The sequence below is a fragment of the Peromyscus maniculatus genome, chromosome 10, assembly GCF_049852395.1.
Source record: "Peromyscus maniculatus bairdii isolate BWxNUB_F1_BW_parent chromosome 10, HU_Pman_BW_mat_3.1, whole genome shotgun sequence".
Lineage (NCBI taxonomy): Eukaryota > Metazoa > Chordata > Mammalia > Rodentia > Cricetidae > Peromyscus > Peromyscus maniculatus.
In genome coordinates, this window is record NC_134861.1 from 1,655,708 (window position 1) to 1,676,629 (window position 20,922).

Below are 20,922 nucleotides of genomic sequence, written 5' to 3' on the forward strand. Positions count from 1 at the left end.
TTGCTCAGAGCCACACCCACGACACTCTACTTGCTAAACACAGTGGGCACCTGTAAATAGCTTCTGCTATGTTAACCCCCCATCTGTGCTATTCATTACAGTAAAATCCACCCAGGAAAGAGCTTCATCAATTTTTTAAACAGCCCCCAGGGACAGAGACTAAGTGTGTGTTTCCCATCTTCCTTCTCCATCAGGCCAGACTGCCCATCATCTCAGAAAGGATTGGAATGCTTAAAAGAAGAAACGACTCCGCATCACAGCCAGTTGTAGTAGAGCATTTTCCTAACTCCATCTCCATGTCTGTCCATAAGGTGTACAGTCTGTGAGCCCATGCTCCCTGTTCTGGCACACACCTCTGAATTCCCCCACTGAAGCCTAGATCTCCATCTCTGTGGATGTCTCCCCGTAACAGAGAATTAGGGGCCCGTGGAGCGATCCAGCCCCCTGCAGCAGGGAGGAATCTGAGGCTACAGCTGTGCTCTCTGCTTGCTTCTGTGGCCTGCATCGTGAGCCTTCCTGCACCTCAGGCCTCTCCTCCGGCTGCCTGAAACACCTTTGACTTTTCCAAGGTTCGCTTTCAGTGTGCAGAGAAGCCACAAGGTAGCAGAGGTGGCAATCCATAATGCTGGCCTTCCTCCTGCCTCCCCCAAAAGCCACCCCCTTTGACCCCTCTCCTTATGCACCTGCTGAAGTTGCCTGCAGATCCCTCAATCCCCTTTACTTACCCACCACCCTTTATGGCCATTTGTGGATTAGGTGTCAATTATTGCTAACTGTGGAAGCCAAGGCCATTTCCTTCCCAATGTCCCTGTGTTTAGCAGAGACCAGGCACTTACTATAAATTACCCAGTGACCGCTGGGGAACAGGTGAGGGCTGTAGCATTTAGAAAGCCACAGTGGCATTTTAAAAGTGGACCCCGTCACAGTCTATGTACCATTAGCAAAAGGTCTCCAGGTAAAGGGTCTTACAAGATAGCCCATTCACATCGAGCCTCTCAAGTTTGCTATTTCCTCTTAAAACCACCATTTTTTTTCTTTTCTTTTTTTTTTTTTTTTTTTTTTTGTTGTGTGTGTGTGTGTGGTTGAGGCAGACAGTGTGCTCCAAAGGAACAAGTGCTTTCTCATGGTCCTCTTTTTGCATCTGAGATATCCTTTCTGCATCTCTCCTCACCATACTCCCTGGAACCACTCCTGAGGTTGGCATAGCATCTCTGCAATTGTCCCATAGGTTAATCGCCTGCTTTGCATAAAGGATTAAAGCAGCAGACAGGCCAGCGGTGCCCAAGCCTTTCCCAAGTCACGTGTACCAACTCACTAACAGCTCTGCCGGGATGGCCAGGCTGCTCATGAGTCTTGTGGGGGCACCTGCTAGGGATATCAAAGCACCGAGGCTCAGAGAGCCACCACAACAGGACACATACCCACAGCCATCTGGTGTGAAGGCTGAGCCCTTCATCTCCATTGCAGAAGGTCGCAGCAGGATGGCCCTGCAGCTCAACAGACTGAGAGCCATAGGAATGACTCCAATGGAGCTAGCCCTTCCTGCAGACCTGCCTAGCAGCCATCTGTTGAACTTCAACCTGAGACACTGGTGCCCTGAAGCTTAGATCTGCCAGGAGCACAAAACACAGGGGGACCCCAAGCTATTGACTCTCTAGTCCCTGCATCAGCCCCATCTCATCACCTGCCTCAGTTCCCCTGGCAGGGGCCCAAGATCAGCAGGCCCTGCAGCAGGAACCTGCTCAAATAATCCCAGGCTTTCTTCCCTCGCTGTCTGGCAAATGGCCACCACATTCCCTCCCAGGGCCTCTCCTAGCTACAGGGCTTACAAATTGGATAGATATGGTTCAGCCTACAGCCCCTAGAGTCACATCTGTAAGTAGGAACTCAACGGAGGTCTGCTGGCCAGAGCTGAAGCTGGGTTCAGGAGGGGTGAGAGTCAGACAAGGCAAAACAGAGATGGGGAACCAAGACGCCTTCCACTCTCCTTATCACCCATACTCACAGCTCACTTTCCAGTCTCCCCCTGCTTCCAAACAGCGCTTCCCTGAAAGGTTCTCCCGGGGACTATGAAACTAGCAGGGTGTCACATTTGACAGGTGCCCAGGAAAAGTCAGCACCCCAAGCTGCCCTGTAGGAGCCCTGGGGCTGACCCTGAGCCAGAACCCCGCATGAATCAAACCGAGTCTCCGCCTTCAAACCTCAAGATTCACCCAGGGGAATGCCAGCTCTGGGAATCCCGCCTCCCGGCACCTGAATGCTCCAGCATTGCCACCCCAGGCTCTGGGCTGCCAGCTCTGGGCAACTGTCTGCTGGTTCTAATACCAGGCGGAAACTCAGTTGAGGATGTAGCTTCTGACCTCATCACCCTTAGCTCCCAGCCTAGACAAAGCTTAGAGATCAGGCCTCCTTTGTTTCCGGCCACACCCAGGGACACAGCCCAGATGCTCAGCACACACTACTGTCCCACCTTCGGGCTGCTCAGCCTTTGCGGTTAACCCTTAAGAAGCCGCAGCTGCAAGTGTGGACCACTGGGATATTTTTAGCTGCAGTGAGACGTGGGAGCGGTGCCTCCATCATGGCGCAGCTCCAATTCCGGCCTTCCACCCCATCAGTAAGCAAGAAGTGAAGAGCCACATCTTTTTCCTTCCTCTGAAGGCTGCAAGGTGGAAGGGAGGGATGTTGCCGGAACCAGGTACACTAGGCCAGGCACACCCTCTCCATCCTAGCTTGAAGCCCGAGGGAGTGGGCTGGGACCCCGAGCCCCTCCCTCTTTTGTTCAGCTCCGCATCCTTCCCGGCCACGCCATCCTCCCGGCACATCCCGCGGAGGGAGGGGGCTGCATGCCCGCGGGGAGAGGGACCGGAGACTCCAGCCCCGCCCTGCCATGCGGGGCTCCCCCTCATTGTCCCCAGAGGGGGAGGGGGCGGCCTCGGCGAAACGGGCCCCGCCCCACTCGCGGCGACGCAGGAAGCCTCCGGGGGCGCCCCTGCTGTCCCCCCCCCACGGGTCTGGACCCTGATGGCGACCACCCCCACGCCACAAAGCACCGCGGCAGGGCGGGGGGGCTTACCGTGATGTGCGGGATGCTCTTCTTCCCCTGATGAGACATGGCCCCCCTGGAGCCCTCCGCCTGGCTGCTGGACCTGCCGGCTGTCTGACGCCCTACCCGGCTGTCTCCCGGAGGAGATACTCGTGGGAGCGGCGACAAAGGCCCGAAAGGGATGCAAGAAAGGACAGAAGCTCGGCGCCCACCGCTGCCCACTCCCCGCTGCTCGGCCCGCCGCCGCTGCTCCGGCTGCCTGCACCTCCCGGCTTGGCAAGGAGGGCGGGAGGAGGAGGGAGAGGCAGGGCGAGAGGAGGGCGCTGAAGACAGACAGCTCCTCCCGGTGGCGGCAGCAGAACCGGATTCGCCCCTCTCGGCTCGAACCAGGAAGCGCTTGCCTTCCGATCTCCCCTACTCCGCCCCCGACCCCCGCCCCGCGCCCTCGCCCTCGCCCCGGCCTTGCTCGCGCAATTAGGACAATTTGCTGTTCGTTCAGTGTTGTTTCAAAAGCAAGAAACAGCCTTCCGGTGCGCGGCCAAAGGCCTTGAGCAGCGCCACAGGTGTCTCTGAGTCTCTGTATGTAACCTGTGCTTGGCAGGGAGCTAGCACTCTCCCTAATTTCTGGAAGCACCCTAGGCCCTTCAGGGTTGCACTCAAGGACCCCTCTGGCCACTCCTTCCACGGTCTCCGTTTCTCCGTCCCCTGAATGGGCCCTTTACCATGTCCAAGTCCAAGCCTTCATTCATGCTGTACCCTTGAATAGCACCTCAATCACGGGTTACTCATTTTCCCAGCCCCATCTCCAGAGCCTTCATCTCTCTTGACTCCCCATTTTTACTCCCATGCAGAGACAATGCAGCAGAAAGGACGAGGCCCGAATCCATGAGTGATGGGCTCTGACCCTTCATCCGCTCTCTCCTCTCAGTGTCCTGTCATTGTTCCAGTGGCCCGGCAATGAGTGCTTGGAAAGCTACAACTGGCACCAAGGTGTCTACAGCTCTGGGGACAGGGAAAGAATGCCTCTCATGTAAGTATTCAAAGCCCAGGGGACCCATAGTTCCGATATTGCTCTAAGAGAGACAAGCAAGAAGGACATGGCTTGCCAAACTTCACCAAGAGAGGACAAAAGATGGATGAGGGAGCCCCAACAGACCTCAAAGCACTGGGCAGCTGCCCCCAGGCAGAAGCAAGCCATTTCCCTACCAATGAGCTCATTTCCTGCCTGCACAATTCCCTCCACTGACCCTGTGCATAGACACTCTCCTCCACTTCCGGTTGCCACGGAAGGTGAGGCACGGAAAAAAAAATCTATGGACCCTGCTGGGGCCTGGCATCCTCCACCACACGGAGAAAGCCGGTTCTCTAGCCCACCACCGCAAGAGACCAGGTGAGGTTATAGGATTCAAGCGAACAAGCTTATATCCGGGAACACACTAGGCCATGATTTTCCCTTTTTACAGATAGGAATCTAAAGCTTGCAGAGGTAAAATTCCGCACATATGCAGAGATAAAATGAGATATATTAGCGTCTGGAAGCCAGATCCAGGCAGATGTCGGTGCGGGTTTTCTACTCATTAAGTCCCGCCTGTGCTCTGGCTCCTAAATTCTCATTAGTGACCGGAAGCTGCGGGTGGCAGCGGCATCCTTCCAACTGACTCCTGGATTCCCTTCCTCAGTACTAAATCATAGGTTCCAGTACCCGGGCATTCCCAGGGGTCAGTCAGGGGGTTCTGGGCAGGCAAGCTACAGAGAGGGGCTGGGCCTCGTGCAAGTCAGAGGGAGGAGCCATGTTCGCGACTGGCCAAACAGATTGCTGCTCCCAAGCAGACTTTGCCGGTACAAAGCGCTGCAGCCATCAGCCTCTGGCAACTGCAAACGTTGCGCCTGCGCTGTAGAAATCCCTCCTCCCTCCCAGGAAAGAGCCTTGTGGGCGGGGGAGGGGCCCGGGCACCCTTTGCAGGAGTGGTGGTGAGGCCAGCCCCGGATCCCCAGTCCTCTGCAACCCAAGCCCTGCGGTTTTCATAAAGTAAATTACTCTATCCAGAGGGACCGCGAGCTCCTCCACTCCACAATCCCTACCAGGGAGTACTTGGGGAGGACGCGGCCTTTTGTCCAATCCCTAAGAAGCCGGGGAGAAAGGACAGAGGGGACCCGGGAGGGAAGAACACAGGAGCAGGTGAAGCGACCAGCGTCCAGAAACACCAAAGCACAGCTGCCTCGCCGGCCCTGGCAGAGCTGGAGACAAAGCTGGTGTAGATGACCCTGACCACCACCGCTTAGCCAAGGACAGCTCCGGGCCAGGCACAAAGAGCACTGGCCTCCCTGGTACTCCCCTTGAGGGAAGCTGAGAGCAGATTGTCACTCTCGGGTCACAGATGGAGGCAGCTTAAAGAAGGTGAAACACCTCGGCTGGTTCAGGTGGTCGCTGGGTTTCGGAGCCCTGAAGCCTCTGGTGGAGCCAGAGATCCTGTTTCCCACGCGAGGTCCAACTTCCAAGAAGGAGATAAAGGGATAAGGAAGCAAAGGCTGGACTCCTCACCCCCGCCTCCTACTCCCAGGCCCCAGATTCAGGACCACGGAGAGCTCCCAATCAGGGGAAAAGCGCCAGAGGCAAGGATACCAACCACCCACAGGCCAGCCCATTTCCTTCCCCAATATGCCTGTCCAGATTACAGTCCTCTTCAAGCTCTCCCTCCCTCTTGATTCATTTTGTGCCTCTCATAGCGTTAATGAGAAGGGCTAAATAATTAAAAAGAGAATGATAATAAAACTCAACAGCAAGCATTTATTGATCATTCTCTACTTGAATGAACTTAATTCTAGAAATGAGTCCACAGCTCGTCCCAGCCTGGGAACTTCTGGAGGGTGGGGCCAAGCTGACTAGCCAGGCCAGCCAGCGCTCAAGGGACAGGCTCTCAGCGTTACTCCAACTTCTGTTTCCCAGGCACGTGGCTCTGACCTCACCCACCCAGTCCAGGACTCTTCTGCCAGTCCAACCATGTTTCCTTGTAAATCTCAACTTAGAGAAGAAAACCTATGGGGCCCAAACCCTGGCCGTGCCTTTCCCTGATAGCCCTCCTCACTTTCAGAAGTCGGAGTTCAAATCTCAGATTCCCCTTCAACTTGCACATCCGGGGGTGTCCCTGGATGATCTCTAACTGCCCACCATCTAAACCCTTAACCAAATCGTCCCACAGGGAGGGTCGGGGAGCAGCCTTATGAGTCGAGTCATTCGGTGAACCTCTCCCAGAGCCGGGTGAAGCATAAGCACTCCACAATCACTGAGTGAGAGAATAGATGGATGGAGGAAGATAGAGAATGCTCCCTATTCACAGAACCCCAGAAGGAGAAATGAGGTTTAAATTCATCTTACAGGTCCCTTAGCAGCAGCTGCAGCAACTTACTTCCCCTCTCAGAACCTGACTCTGGCTTTCTGGACCTGAGAGACTCCTCCGGAGTCCAGAGGCTATGCTGGCCAGCCCTGGCCTAGCGTATAACCTCTCTGAACCTCTTGTAGGATAAAGTGGGGGAGGGGCCGTTGCAGTCCCCAGAACCTGGTGGCAATGGGCCCTAGCACTCGCCCTCGCGCTGCCCAAACCCTAGGTCTCCAAGGGCCCCGCCCCCCACGTCCGGCCCACGCGCCCCGAGGGTACCTGGCCATTGTCCCGACCGAGTGGCAGGTCGCGGGGCGCAGGGCATCGGATGCGCAACGCCGGCGGTCTGTCATCACGATCGCCTGGCGAGCTGACCGCAGAGCCAGAGGGCTCACTCACATCGCTGGCCGTGTCCTCGCTGCCGCCGGGGCACGGCAGGCCCACGGCGTCGGACCGGCCAGCGCTGCGTGGCGTGCGCGCGGAGCCGCGGCGGCCCACGCTGTAGGCGTCGAAGTCGATGGTCTTGTTCTCGTAGGCGCCCTCCACAGCGGCGAACATGCCGCCGTACTTCTGGCGCGGGGTCTGCGCTGCGCTGCCCGGCCGCGCCAGGTACACCGGCAGGTCGTCCTCGGTGTTCCACGCGCGCCGCCGTTCCGCCATCCCCGTCCTCGCCGGGCAGCCCTTGCCACCTCTGGCTCCGCGCTGCGCGCCTCGGTGCGGGCCCGCGGCGGCCCAAGCGCGACTGCGGTGGGGCAGGGAGGGAGGGAGGAAGGACTGGGGCGTGGCCCACGAGGGGCGGGGTCTGGGCGGGGCGGGGGCGGGGCCTGCAGTGACCGAGGCCGCCGCCACCGCCAGCTACAAAGGACCGCGGGGGCGGGGACCGCGGCCGGGGCGGGGAGGGTGGTGACGTTCTGGAGCCGCAGCGCGGAGGGCGGGCGGCCCAGCCGCAGTGCCCTCCACACACCCGGCTCTCCGCCTCCTAGAGGAGCGCTGGGCGCGGACAGAGACGGGGTGGGGGCGATGTGCGCGCGCGCGCACACCACACACACACACACACACACACACACACACACTCACACACACACTCAGTGAAGCTTCACATCACACGGGAGAGTTGCACAGGCAAGCTGGTACATACCCAAGTCAGATACCTTGGCACTCCTTCCAGACAGTGGCACACCATGGACACACACACACACACACACACACACACACACACACACACCAGAGAGTCTCACTGTCAGATAACCCCACACATGACAAAAATTAGAAGTTAAATGAACTTAAATGCACAGTCAGAGGCATACACATCCAGCTCCCCATTGGTTCACTCACCACTACTTCACTGATTGCCTAATAGGGTCTGGTACTAGTAGTGCGAAGGACTGGGCTAACAGTATAATGAAATCCCTGTTCTCAAGGGCCGACCTTCTGAGGGGAAATGATACAAGAATGTAGCCTGCAGAACTCAGGAACAGAGGTCCCTACTGCACAGCAAGGGGGCCATGTTAGTATTAACTCCCAAATGCTTGTACATGAACCAATGACCCATCTGCATACTGGATGCACACTCCAACGACACCTCAGGATGGAGAATTTCCACACATTTCCAAAGGCAAATTCACAAAGCTCCTCCACACATACTGGCCTGTAGACTGCTGGCAGGGAACCCACACACATCCCCCACCAGACATAAGGGAAGTAGGAAGAACTCTCAAACAGAAACGCTTTGGAGGCAGACACCCAGGAACAGACACACACAGAGCAAGCAATCATCCAGACAGACAACATCCTCCCTCTATGAGTAACTCCTGCATCCTGAGTACAGTCCACTCTAGCTATGCCTGAGGCTCGATGCCTGGAGATTTAGGAGCTTTTCTAACCAGGCAGAAGTGTGAAGACTTGGGGTTTCCCTTCTCAGAGGCCAGGCAACAGTCACAGTCCCCTCATTTATTTGTGACTTTCTAGTCCCTGGGGACCTAGGAATCTCAGCTGTCCTTTTTGGACGGAAGGCTCGCAAGCTGCCAGCCCCCTAGGCAGACAAGTCCAAACTGGCAGTCAGGGTTGGTGGGAAGCAGTAGGAAGCTCCATTTAGCAGCTGTCCTTCCCTTGGCTTCCCTGAGCTGGGAGCTGTCCCTTCAGCACCACAGCAAAGGTCACAGAACTCTGAACAACCTTGGCGAACCCCGGATGGACAGGACCATGAACATGACTGTTGAGATAACGACCTCTATCACATAGGGTCTACATCAGCTGACACCTCATGTCTCCTTTGAAACCTGGAGCAAGCTAGTCTGTGCTGCAAGTAGGGCCCTTCAGTTGTGGGACTAAGGAACCAGGAGAAGCAAACAGCTGCCTGCCCAGTCCATTTCATGTGGCTGCCCGTCTGCCTGGGACTTCACGATCATCCATGGTCAGTGGGCAGTTGGAAAGTTCCTTCCTTCCTCCCCTCACCCATACTTGACAGGGACTAATGCTGGGGACACAGGAAAGTATTTATAAAGCCCTTGCCCTCAGTAAGTGTCTATTCTACAGTCAACATTTTGGGGGACACAGTCCCTCTAGATTTACCAATGGTGATGGAAATCTTATTGCTTGGTAGGGAAATCTCAGGCTGGGAGCGATGGCTTAGAAACTAAAAGCACCTGCCACCTTGCAGAGGACCTAGATGGGTTCTCAGCACCCATGTCAGGTGGCTCAAAACTGCCTGTAACTACAGCTCCAGGAGCTCCTATGCCATCCATTTCTGTGGTCCCTGTGGGCACACACACACACACACACACACACACACACACACACACAGAGAGAGAGAGAGAGAGAGAGAGAGAGAGAGAGATACATACACATAGACACACACATGCACACATACCACACATCACACAAACACATACACATAAGTGAAAAAAATAAAATGAATCTCTTAAAGGGAAGAAAGGAGGGGGCTGGAGCGAGAACTCGGCAGTTAAGAGCTCTCACTGCTCTTGCTTGCTCCTAACACTGACACGGAAGCTCACAAACATCTGTACCCTCAGTTCCAGGGGACGTGACACCCTCTTTGGGCCTCCGTGCTAAGGTGCATGTGCTGCACATAAACTCATGATGATTCACACACATACAAATAAACAGATTTTTAAGAAAGAAAAAGAAAGCTCTTTTCCCATTTCTTCATGAGAAAGAGCCAGCCCAATTTGTGGAGCTAGAGGGTGTGATGGGAGGAAGCACTAAGTTTAGGCAGAAGCAAGGAAAATCAGCTTCCACTTACCAAGTGTTTACCACCTGCCTGGGGCACCCTACCAACAGGAATGCTCTGTGCGCCCCCCCCACCCCCAACCCCCGCAAGCCTGAAGATACTATTTTAGCCTCATTTTCCAGATTAGGAAAATGTGGCTGAGAGATTAAATCCTGTGCCTAGAGGCGCAGATGGCAAGGAGATGGTTGGGATGTTAAAACATAGTCTCCTGCTGAGGCTGCATTCTAACCGTCGGCCCTTGCTCTCCCCAAAATGTCTGACTGGGGAGAGGAGAGAGAAAAGAATGAGGGAAGGACAGTCAGGATGGTATGGACGTGGAGGTTAGACTTGTCCTCAGTGTAACCTTGGGCAGCGGTCACCCAGCACAGCTTTGGGGCACCACTGTGTGGTCACTATCTGGGCCAGTCACCTTCTCCTCCCTCCCTCCCTTGCAGAGGGAAACATCCAGTACTCACATCGTTCATTCTTTGTGTGCTGGTGAATGCTCTACCATACTCACCATTGGCTCCTCAGCCATGCCAGTGGCAATCTTGCCACCTCCACCTTCAGGCTGTTGTGCTGAGGAGGCCACACTGTAAACCTACCACCCATGTTCTCCAAGTAGGAAAGAGGTTGAGACTCCCTCTAGTCAGACTTGTTAGAGGCCTTCCCACAGCATCTCTTCAATCAAAGCCAGTAAGGTAAGTGGAGCAGAGAATCAGAGGCAGAAAACAGAGGCAGGAACTGAGCTAAAAATGTACCAGTAGATGTCAGGGAGCCAGGGACAGTGGCTGGCAGATGGCCACAGACATCCAGGATGATGGATCAAGCCTATCCTGTAGCAGACAGCTGTGACCTCTCCATCCTCCAAAGAAAAAGTTGTCCTCAATTAACTACACCATAAATGTGAGAAGACCCAACCTTGAGCTCACTCTTGAGTCTGTGAAGCCTTCCAGGGCACTGGCAGAAAGGGACACTCCAAGAGTGTAGCAGAGGGAACAAGTCCAACTCCAAATATTTCATTTACACAAAACAAATACAAAAAGTACAATTTATCAAAGGAATGTTTGGTTGAGCATAGTAACACACACCTTTAACCCCAGCACTGGGGAGGCAGAAGACATTTGGGTCTCTGTGAGTTTGAGGCCATCCTGGTCTACATAGTATGTTTCAGGCCAGCCAGAGCTATACAGTGAGACCCTGTTTGGGGAGGAAAAAAATATTTTCAGAAAATGGAATTACAATTTGTTGTCAGAGGTATATTGCTCTTTGTAAGTCTTCTAGACAAAGTCATGTGCTCATCTGAGACATGAGATGTTCAGAATGGGTGGGGGAGCTTCCTGTGGTGTGTCAGAGACATGCAGCTAGGCCAGTGTGAGTCACAGATCCAGAGTACTGGATGCCCTCTCCTTCTGCTGCTCCCACCCAGAATACACAGCGTAGAAGAAAGCTGCTCCATGATGCTCATACAATCTCTGGGACCTGTGTGCTAACCCACATGCCAAATGAGGATTTGGGGTGTGCTTAAATGAAAGATCTGGAGATGGAGAGAATGTGGTAGAATATCTGGGTGGTGCCATCCAAGTGGAAATATGAACAAGAGAATGAGGGACAAAATGAGATGGTAATGTAACAACAGAAGCAGAGAGTTCAAGCTACAGTCCTGCCCTTGATGCATGAGGAACCACAAGCCAAGCCCGGCAGGCAGCCTCTAGATGCAGGAAAAGAAAAGAAGATGTATTCTTCTATGGGAGCTGAAAGAAATGCATTCTGCCAACACAAGTTGATGTTGAGACCCACTTCAGACTCTGGCTGCCAGAACTGAAAAATCAGTGAGTGTTGTGGGGCGGGACCTCACACCTAAAATCTCAGCACTCGGGAGGTAGAGTCAGGAGGACTTTGGGTCTATAAATAAAAGAAGAGGCATTGGCTTTTGCCCGTAGTCTTTTGGCAATAAGAAATTAACATGGTAGAAAGGATATTGTCCCATTGTTCGTACTGAGTAGATTGGATTCACAAGAAAATAGTTTATTCCCCACCAGCAACAGAGAGTCCTGAACCCACTGTCTTCTTATATTAGACCAGGCCTTAAGTAACAAACCCATCACCAAATACTAAAAGGAAAAAAAAAAACTCTATTATGAAAAAAGTGTATGTTTTAATGTACAAAATTACACAAAGTATACATTTCACTAACATAGAAAAATACGTCTGGGTAACAAGAGAATATCCTGCTCTAATTTACACAAGACTGAATTGTCATTAGAAATCCTGATGGGGCAACTTAGCCTGAGTCACACAGGTCTGAGTGGTGATGGGAAGGGCTGACAAAGAGCAATTACTCTGTTCACCACACTGCAGGCAGGGTGCTTTTGGGACAGCCACTGCCAATCACTCAGTGAGGGTCCTGCTGGATAACACCCAACAGGACAGGGCTCTATGTCACTGGACCACACCCCTGTGGACCAGAGTGGCTCACTGGTCGAGGGACATGATGGGCCTGCCAAAATTTTGACCTTGGGTTTGGTAAGCTGGCTATGGAAGAGTCCTTTTAGATTCCAGCAGTGGGCTGTAAGGTTATTGTGTGCCTGCGACCTAGTTGGAATGTGCACAATCTCCCAAGTGCTACTGCGCTTCACAGCTGTTCTGTGATTTCTGCTCCCTCCCAGTTCTCGCCCCAAAGGACTGAGAAGGCCAGGGGCTCTCTTCGTCACCCCAGCCAATGATTCCTACCTGCTTCTCTCATGGGCCATGAAAAGCTGACTGGGAAAAACCTAAGCTTTAGTTCCCAGGTCAAGGGGGCAGCCTGTGCTCTGGCTTGCTCAAGGTGTCTCCAGATAGCTCGCCTTCAGGGGAGTGACAGAAGTCCCTGGCATCCATCAACATTCTTTGAGTGTTTTCAGAAACATGCACTAACCCTCACACCCTCACACTGTTGCCCTGGAGAGGCTGAGAGAGCCAGTCTGAGCTTGCACAGCTGGTTGGTGGCCCTGCCAGAGTTCAAGCCCAGGGTGTGCATCTGGCCCCTCATTTACCTTCCTACCTCTGCTGGCCTTGTGCTTGCCCCAGTGAAGACTCTAAGTGAGAATTATACTTGACCTAGCTTCCACTTCCCCCACCACCTCCAAAGTCATGTTTACAAACACTGCATTGTATTACTTCAGGCAGAAATGAAAACAATACAGAATTGAAATCAAGTTTTCAGCCATGTTTGACAATCTCATTCATTCTTCGCTTCCCTTTTGCTCAGCACATAAAGACACCATCAGGCCACCCTTTGTCATAGAAGCAACCACCAAAATAAAAAAAAAATTAAAAAAACAACTGTGCTTTTGAGGAAAGCCTTATTCTTGTGACTGGGTTCAGTCTTTCCATGATGCCAGGGTCAGATTGCGGGGCGTCCAGGATTTATGAAATCAGAGCATGAGTGAAGATCAGATGAAACAAAGAAAATTCTGCCCTTCAATCTCACAGTGCACTGACTTAGTCCAAACAGCCTTGGGTTCAAGGTATGAATGAACTTTTTCATTACATGGACAAGGAAGCTAAATATGTCATCAAACTCCTGGGATTTCCCCCTCTCTGCCTCTATAAGGCACCAGAGAATCTCAACGTACACCGATCAGGGGTACACTTGGCCAGTGGCACCAATTCAGGAGAGAAATCCACTCTGTTTATTGAGCAATTGGTAGATTTGCCTCTCACGATACTTCTAGCCCAGAAGAATTCAGGATGCAAAGAAGTTGCCAGAGGTACATTTCAACCCCTGGATTTTCAGATAGTTCTGCAGCGATTGGCTACCAAGACCTCATCATCAGGGCTTGTCACAGGGAAGTGAAGGCCATCTTTTGCTGTGTGTTCTGGCTTCAGAAGGAGCCTCAGCAGTCAAGTTACCAAACTGCCTTGTGGTCACAAATATTCCAAAGATGGGAACTTCCTACCTGCACAGTTCTTTCCCAGTGGAGAGTAAAAATCAATACAATAGAGCCCAGGGGAAGCCCACAGCGTCATCTGGGAACTTAGTGCAGGGAAGGACAGGGGGAAGAGACTTTGGGTCCACTGTCTGAAAGTGGATAGTTATCTCCCCAGCTGCCTCTCCCAGTTTCACCTTCTAGACCCTCCACTTGGAATCAAACACAAGCCATGAATCTCTTTCAAGCAGCTCAGAGCTTATAGGAGAAAAAGCTCCTGAAATGACACACTTCACTCAACTATCTGCTGAGCAGAGGGAGTACAGGGCACTCTTGTGTGAGACCTGGGTCCTCATCCTCTGCAGTGATGGGGAACCAGACTCACAGATGAATCTCATCATGAAATGGCTCGTGAACATTTTGATAAGACAGTTTCACATAACTCAAGCTAGCCTTGAACTCTAGATCCTCCTATCTCCATCTCCCCAGTGCTAGGTGCAAGGATTACAGCATGTAACAACACACACTGCTCAACTCGTGGTTTCTTTTGCTTTGTTTTTGAGTACCTGTGTTCCTCAGGCTGGCCTCAAACTTGCTATGTAGCAGAAGGTAAGCTGAACTTCTGGTCCTCCTGCCCCCACCCCCACCCCAAATGCTGGGATCACAGAAATTCACCAGCACAACCAGTGTATATGATGCTGGGGATGGGACCCAGGGCCTCACACATGCTTGCCAAGCACTCTACCAGCTGAGCTACATCTTCAACATCATGATTCATGAACTTCTGATCAGTTCTGCTGATCTGAACACTAGGGAGGTAGGGAGAGGCCAATTCAAACCTCAGTCATGCAAGACCAGCCCAAAAGTAAGAGTTCCAAGCTATTTCAGGACTCTGGACTTCCCAAGGAGGATCCCACACATGAACTCCACAGAAAAGGAGGACTCGAACTCAGACTCAGTGTTAAATGATGCCATTCACATTGAAAACCACAAGAATATCAATTGCATCTTCGATCAGAAGCAGCTGCACTCTGGCACTGCTGGACAGTAGTCCACAAGAGATCAGAACCAGGTTCAGTCCCATCTGGGGTCCCTTTGACAATAGTGTTCCACTTTAAGTAGTCTGGGCTTCAGGAGGAAGGGTGTTTATAGTGAGTCCTATTCTTTCTCTGGCTTCCACGGTGGCTGTATCTGGGTCTACCATCTCAATCCCTACACCGCTGACCTGCTGGGAAAGGACAAGGACATGACCACCCTGAGCCTGCCACCCATTTCAGGCTGCAGAGCTATGCGTCTCGGCTGCTGCCACACCTCCAGCGTACCTATTTTAAGCATACTGCCTCGCAGTTCAGGGGAAAACGTTGCCATGCCAACTCTCTGGCTGTTGTTAGTCATAATCTATGAATGTGTAGTACAGCCATCTGACAGGCAATCCTTCTCAGTCCAGGGACATTTTCCAAATCATCTCCAGGCAGACAGATCATGCTTACAACGCACACAGTAGGTACACCATAAACGCATACCAAAGTAATGACCTGAACAAAGTGTCTGTACTGTGTTCTAGCCTGCAAAGTGCTTTCCCTACACAGCCTGCTCATCGGTGCCCCCCAGCAGATGCTGGTGTGGGTGGGTGTGTTAGAACCCAGACTGCCAGGTGAGGAAATAGGGTAGCATGTATCTTCAGTGTCAGAGCTTCAGACTGCTCACTGCAGCCTTGTTGCTCTGGCTTTAAATCTCTTTTGTCCCTCCTCTGCCAGGTGGTCTCTGTCTTCTAGCTAGCACATGAAAGTCAAGCAGCACCAATCTGGTCTATTTCCACAGAATGTAAGTTGACAAAAGGCTTTTCCATCTGTGTCCCATTTCATCCAAAGCCCAAAGGGGAAGAGGCTGGGCTCTGCTGGGTCCACGTCTGACCTCAAAGGATCCCCCATGTGTGGTCCAAGGGTACCTCCAGTTAGGGGGTGCCTCATATGTCTCCATCCAGGCTTTGGAAAGGAGGAAGAAATAGCATCATTGTTGAGCGGGAAGAGAGACCAGTGGGACACCAGGACAATCAGACCACCAAGAACTTGGCCCAGGAAGAAAAGAAGCCCCCCATCCAGCCATGGATGTGACTTAAAGGCAAAGCCAGGGAGAAGGACTATTCAAAAGGAGCATGCAGCAGAACCACTGAAGGCTGGCCGCAGTGGACTCCTGCTGCAGGAACCCAGGGTTAGCTTGGCTCTTTGTCAATGCTATTGGTTGGATGAATAAATAATATGTGGAAAGCATTAAGTCACAGCATCAAGTGCCTGTGAGTTCTGGAGTGAACCAACAGGAACCAAAGGCCACCTGTACTGTGCACTCTTCGTTGTGGAAGAAGTATTGGGAGAACTGTATTTTAGAGAGAAGGTCTCATTGTATAGCCCTGGCTGGTCTAGAACTCACTTCAGACTAACAGAGATCCACATGCCTCTACCTCTCAAATGCCAGGATAAAGATATGTGCCACCATGCCTAGCACAGGCTTTGCTGATCTTGAACTATGAGCCAAGATAGAGGATAGAACTTCTAATTCTATCCTCCTGGTACTGAGAAGACTATGCAGATGACCAGGAGGATGCCCATTACAGGCTGGTTTGAAATCAGGCAGGCAAATTCAAAGCCAGGGTGCTCTCTAGACTTCGTGGCTCTTTCTGGGGAAAATGATTGGGAGACTCAGATGTGGCCTCACTGACTGGAAAGCAACAAATATGGAGTACCTGGTATAAGTCAAGTCATTTCCCACAGGCCTCATGGGTCCTGGGAGTAGACCTAGGGTGTGCAAGCCTCCTTTCCGACTTTACAACACAGAGAAGGAGTCCCCGTCCATGCACACCCAGCTTCCAGGCTGGGCCTGAGCTGTTATTAGCACTTTCCAAGTGCACTTCCGTCGCTAAACACTTCAACCTCTGTCTCTGCTCCTCCGGGCTGCCAGAGAAAGGACTCTTCCTCCAATGTTCCCTCACCAGACAGAATTGAGACTCAGGTAGCTCAGGGCTTTGCCCTGGGGGGATGGGCAGTATGGGGTCTAGTATGTCCCAGGGAGCATGGTAGCATCACTCCCTGCCTGGGGCACAGACTGAGGCTCTGACCCTTTCTGATATCTACACTGCCACTAACATGTACAGTGATGAGGGACCTCCACTGAATCACAGTAAGGTGGCGGCCAGCTGGCCTTTGCAGTGGGTTGAGAATAGGCTATTCCCAAGGCACCAGGACAGGTGCTTGCCACTGGAGAACAGCAGAGCAACCTCATACAGCTCCCATGGTGGTCAAGAAGACAAGGGGTTAAGGGAGCGAAGTGGCCAGATCCCACAGTTTCCTGGAAAATTCAAATGTCCTGACTTCCTAGGAAAAGTCTTGGGTTTTAAATGTTACTAATTCCAAATTTATATATGTATATATGTGTATATCAGCATATGTGCGTGCTCATCTTCACAGCACCATCACTCACTACATTCAAAAGGTAGCAGAAATCCAAGCGTCACTGCTGGGTAAGAGGACAAACAATGTTGTCAATACGTAACTTAGCATAACTTAGCATGGACAGACTCTGAACATGTCATATGGAATCCAAGAAGCTAGTCACAGGATACATATTAAATGAGATCCCTAGGGCAATCAGACAAGAGAGACATGTAGTCAGGGGAGAAATGGGGTTGCCGGGGTCTGGGAAAAGAGGAAAAGGAGCTAGTGTGTAACAGACATAGGGTTTCAGTTGAGATGACAGAAGAGCTCTGGAGACTATAAAGGTGATGGCTTCAGAGCACTGAGTGTGTGGATGAGCAGTGACCTGGATGGTTGAGATGGTCAAGACACTAAGTTTATACTCTGTACCTTCCACCTAATCAAAATCACAAGTCACAGAGACGTGTTTTTGACCAGACCCTCCGAGAGTAGCCTGTGTCTGCTGTGAGCTAGAGTCTCTGTTTGAGCACATAGGTTATGACACCTCTCTGCTACTCCTCCCTCACTGACTAAAGCCCCAGGTTCTTCCCAAGCCCAAGATACCCTTGCTGAATCTACCCATCTCCTACCACCTACTTGGACACACAGCAGCAAGGCCAGGAGCTGCTCCTGGAGGATTATCCAAGACTAATCTTGGTTGTCCTGTTTCTCCTGGGGTTGCTTAGATCTCAAATGGTCCTGTTGGGTACCCATCTGCCAGAACGAGCCAGCCCCACCACCTTTGAACTTGGAGGGAAATGCCCCACCCACACAAGGAAGCGAAGTCCCTAGATGAGGACACAGAAACAGGACAAGGCATTGGTATGGGTTGCTTGCTTGGGATGCTGTGACTACCTAGGGGACAAGTGGAGGACACAGTTGTTAGAAGTGGCCTGTGCTTGGATAAGCAGCTCTCTTCCCTCCTCCTGGAAGCAGGGAGGCTACCTGGAGTCTCTCAGTAGCCAGAACCTGATCCTTAGGAGAAACCAGCAACAGGAGCTCATAACCAGGAGGGACTGAGCCATGATGCCAGGATGGACTGCAGACTGGGCACTGCTACAGCTGCCAGTGAACTGGAAAGCCTGTGGGTGCATCCGCTACAAAAATGAGGACCCGAGGCCCCTGGAGGCCAAGGATAGCCTAAGGGTCACCAGCAAGGTAGGACCAGAGTCAGATGTCTGGATCCCCTGTGGAGTTCTCTCCTTACTAGACTAGGGTGCTTGATACTGAGTCTGTTTCCTTTGAGAACCTGATGACAGCTGGGGGTCTCTCCCTAGACAATTCCCGGGACGGGCGAGACCTCCATTCAGCCTGGGACTCTGTAGAACCTCCATGATGTCCAGATCATCACCAAGGTCACCTTACAACCATCCCCTGTGGGCTCTGTCACCCACGGCAGGTGGGAGAGACATCAGTGATACTGTGTGTGCTTCGAGGCAGCAAGTCCTGAATGACGTCAGGGAGGTGAGCAGAAGATAGTTCACAAACACCAAGTTGCTCCAAAACAGGAGTCACCATGCTGAAGTGTCAGGGTGACTTGCCAGCTTTGGTACCATCATACATGACTGTCAGATAGACAGAAAGACTCCCAAGCAGGCTAAGAAGGAGACATTGAAAAAGTGAAGCCATTTGTGCAAATGACACAGCCAGCCTGGGAACCCCAAATCCCAGGATCCTGCCATTGCTCCATGGCAATTCTGAGGGCTTCTGGGGCTCTCACTGGTCTTGTGCAGACAGAAACATCCCCTCACGATGACTGGGGTAGGGGGTGGTGACGCAGCTTGTAACTCAGCTCTTGAAAGGACCATAAATCACAGGGCCACCTCTGTTCCACTGGTCATCTGGGACAGCCATTCATCTTTTCCAGTGTGATGTGCCTGATGGCGCTGTCTTCTTTCCTGCAACAGGGAAAGCAGGAAGATGAGTCTCTGAAGGGAGCAGGTCACCCATGTGGCTACACAGAGAGCTGTCCAGATGGTCCAGCCTTCGGGTTGCTGGGGGCTTACCCTGTATCTCCATGTGCACAGGGCCTACAGGACAACTCTCCAGCTGCTCCCTCTAGGAAAAGAAGCTGCTTAGTGTTTCCAGAGAGCAGCCTCTTTATTGGGGTGTCTGTGAGCCATGAGTGCCATATGGAAGTGTCACGTGACCAAGTCTGGTGCACACAGGCTTTCTAGTGTTCAAGAGGCCTTCACAGAGGCCAGTGGTCCAAAGAAGGTTGGAGAACTGACAGAAGGAAGAGAGAAACAGGGTCTTAGGGATGTGTTTACTGCTTTGTCAGCAGAGTTACCACACCCTAGCCTCTGTCAGGCTCAGAAGTTACAGACTGCCCTGTGGTGGTTCCTGTGAGCTGGAGGGGACCGAGAGAGGTGTGTACATCTCAGCTGTAACTGAAGCAGGACAGTTACTGCCGGTGCCAGGAAGGAACCGTGGAGGTAGCATAGCAGGACTGTGAATGAGAGAAGACTGCCAGGCAGCCTGTACAAGGGTCTTGTGGAGAGAAGCCAGTGTGGTGAGAACAGAGAACAGAGGGGCTATGTGGCACGAGGAGGGAGGGATGTTGGGGGGGCCCCAGCACAGGCCTGGACATGATGAGGATTCAGAAAGGAAGAAAAAATAAGAAAGGTAGCTATGGGGCTGGGGGAATGCCTGAAGACGCTGATATCTGAGCAGGCTATCAGACACCTATAGGATAGGGGTCTTTCTAGGCAGAGAACACACAAGAGGCAGGAGACAGTGCAAACTGGGTTTGGGGAAATGCAGGCTGGAGAGTCAGCTTGCCAAGAGGAGCCCCACGGGGAAGCTGCCAGATTCACTCAAATATCTGGGCAGTGTGACAGCCCAGAGGGAGATCCTTGAAAAGCGACACCCTACCAGAGCACAGCATCCCTGTGCAGTTCCGTGGCCAGACCCACAGCTGCTGTCACCGAGGCCAGCTTTGCTGTGATGCTGAGAGTCTATGGAGCTGTACAGCAGGAGCATGTACTCTGGACTGTGTCCCTCGCAAGACTGTGACATTCCCAGCATCATCCTCAGTGCCCCAGTCCTGTCCTGAAGATCTCACTGGTGTGTGTGTGTGTGTGTGTGTGTGTGTGTGTGTGTGTGTGTGTGTGTGTGTGTAGGTGGTTTTAGACTGCTTTGCTTTTCAAAATGTATTTATAGCTTTCTTTCTGTGCGCTACATCACATGTTGGGTGTGGGGAGTGAGACAAAAATAATCTCAGTGCAAATCCTTGACCTTGTAAGATCTCTGGGGCCAGCATTCTCTTCCCATCAGAGTCTCTGGGGAACTTCAGAAGTGTTCAGGTCCTAGGGGTGCTCACAGCTCTGTGGGCCCTACGATGGGGTAGATCCCAGAAGTCTGTATGTCCAGAGGGCCCCACACTTCTTTCTTGCCCACGCATCCTGTATCTCATAGACTCAGTACTTTGTACTTGGGTATCACTGCATTGAGATGGGTTCCATTCTGAGCACAGAACACTGTCCCTAGAAGGGGCTGAGTGACATTATGCTCAAGACAACATTGCCCCTGCTTACATTACACACAGGGTTAATGCTTAAATTCTCACATTGATCTTGTATTCACCGAGAAATACACATAACTCTCCCAGGATTAATGAAGACCATAAGATCACCTCCAAAGTCCATGTGGGATGTTCACAGGTTCGGTTTCAGGAGGAAATTTGGATTCCAGAAAGGATGTTGAAATGAGAAGCTCACAACAGTCATTGTGTGTGTATGCGCGTGCATGCATGCACGCACATGCATGTGTGTGAGAGACAAAGTTTGCACACCCCTGTAAAGAGAAAAGTTGGAATAACTAATATAAGACCCCTCTCAGCAGATAAACAAAGACAAATAGAAATGGAGTGAACTGACAGACAGATGTGAGGAAA

General features: G+C 52.2%; 2 protein-coding genes across 4 annotated transcripts in view; both read right to left on the reverse strand.

Annotated features, from left to right (window-relative positions):
* Positions 1 to 7,396, reverse strand: part of Crmp1 (collapsin response mediator protein 1) — a 53,345-nt gene extending 45,949 nt beyond the window's left edge. The window contains exon 1 of one of the 2 annotated variants that reach the window (XM_006985606.4): positions 6,700 to 7,396. In XM_006985606.4, the coding sequence (XP_006985668.1) occupies positions 6,700 to 7,080 (381 nt within the window). In that variant the 5' untranslated portion in view covers positions 7,081 to 7,396. Of the gene's footprint in view, positions 1 to 3,073; positions 3,458 to 6,699 lie in introns of those variants that run through there. The other variant, XM_006985607.4, reaches the window with a different exon arrangement.
* Positions 7,397 to 11,764: 4,368 nt separating this feature from the next.
* Positions 11,765 to 20,922, reverse strand: part of C10H4orf50 (chromosome 10 C4orf50 homolog) — a 93,375-nt gene continuing 84,217 nt past the window's right edge. For both annotated transcript variants that reach the window (XM_076545686.1, XM_016004055.3), the window contains one exon: positions 11,765 to 18,925. In XM_076545686.1, coding sequence (XP_076401801.1) covers positions 18,839 to 18,925 — 87 coding nt within the window. In that variant the 3' untranslated portion in view covers positions 11,765 to 18,838. The remainder of the gene's footprint in view (positions 18,926 to 20,922) is intronic.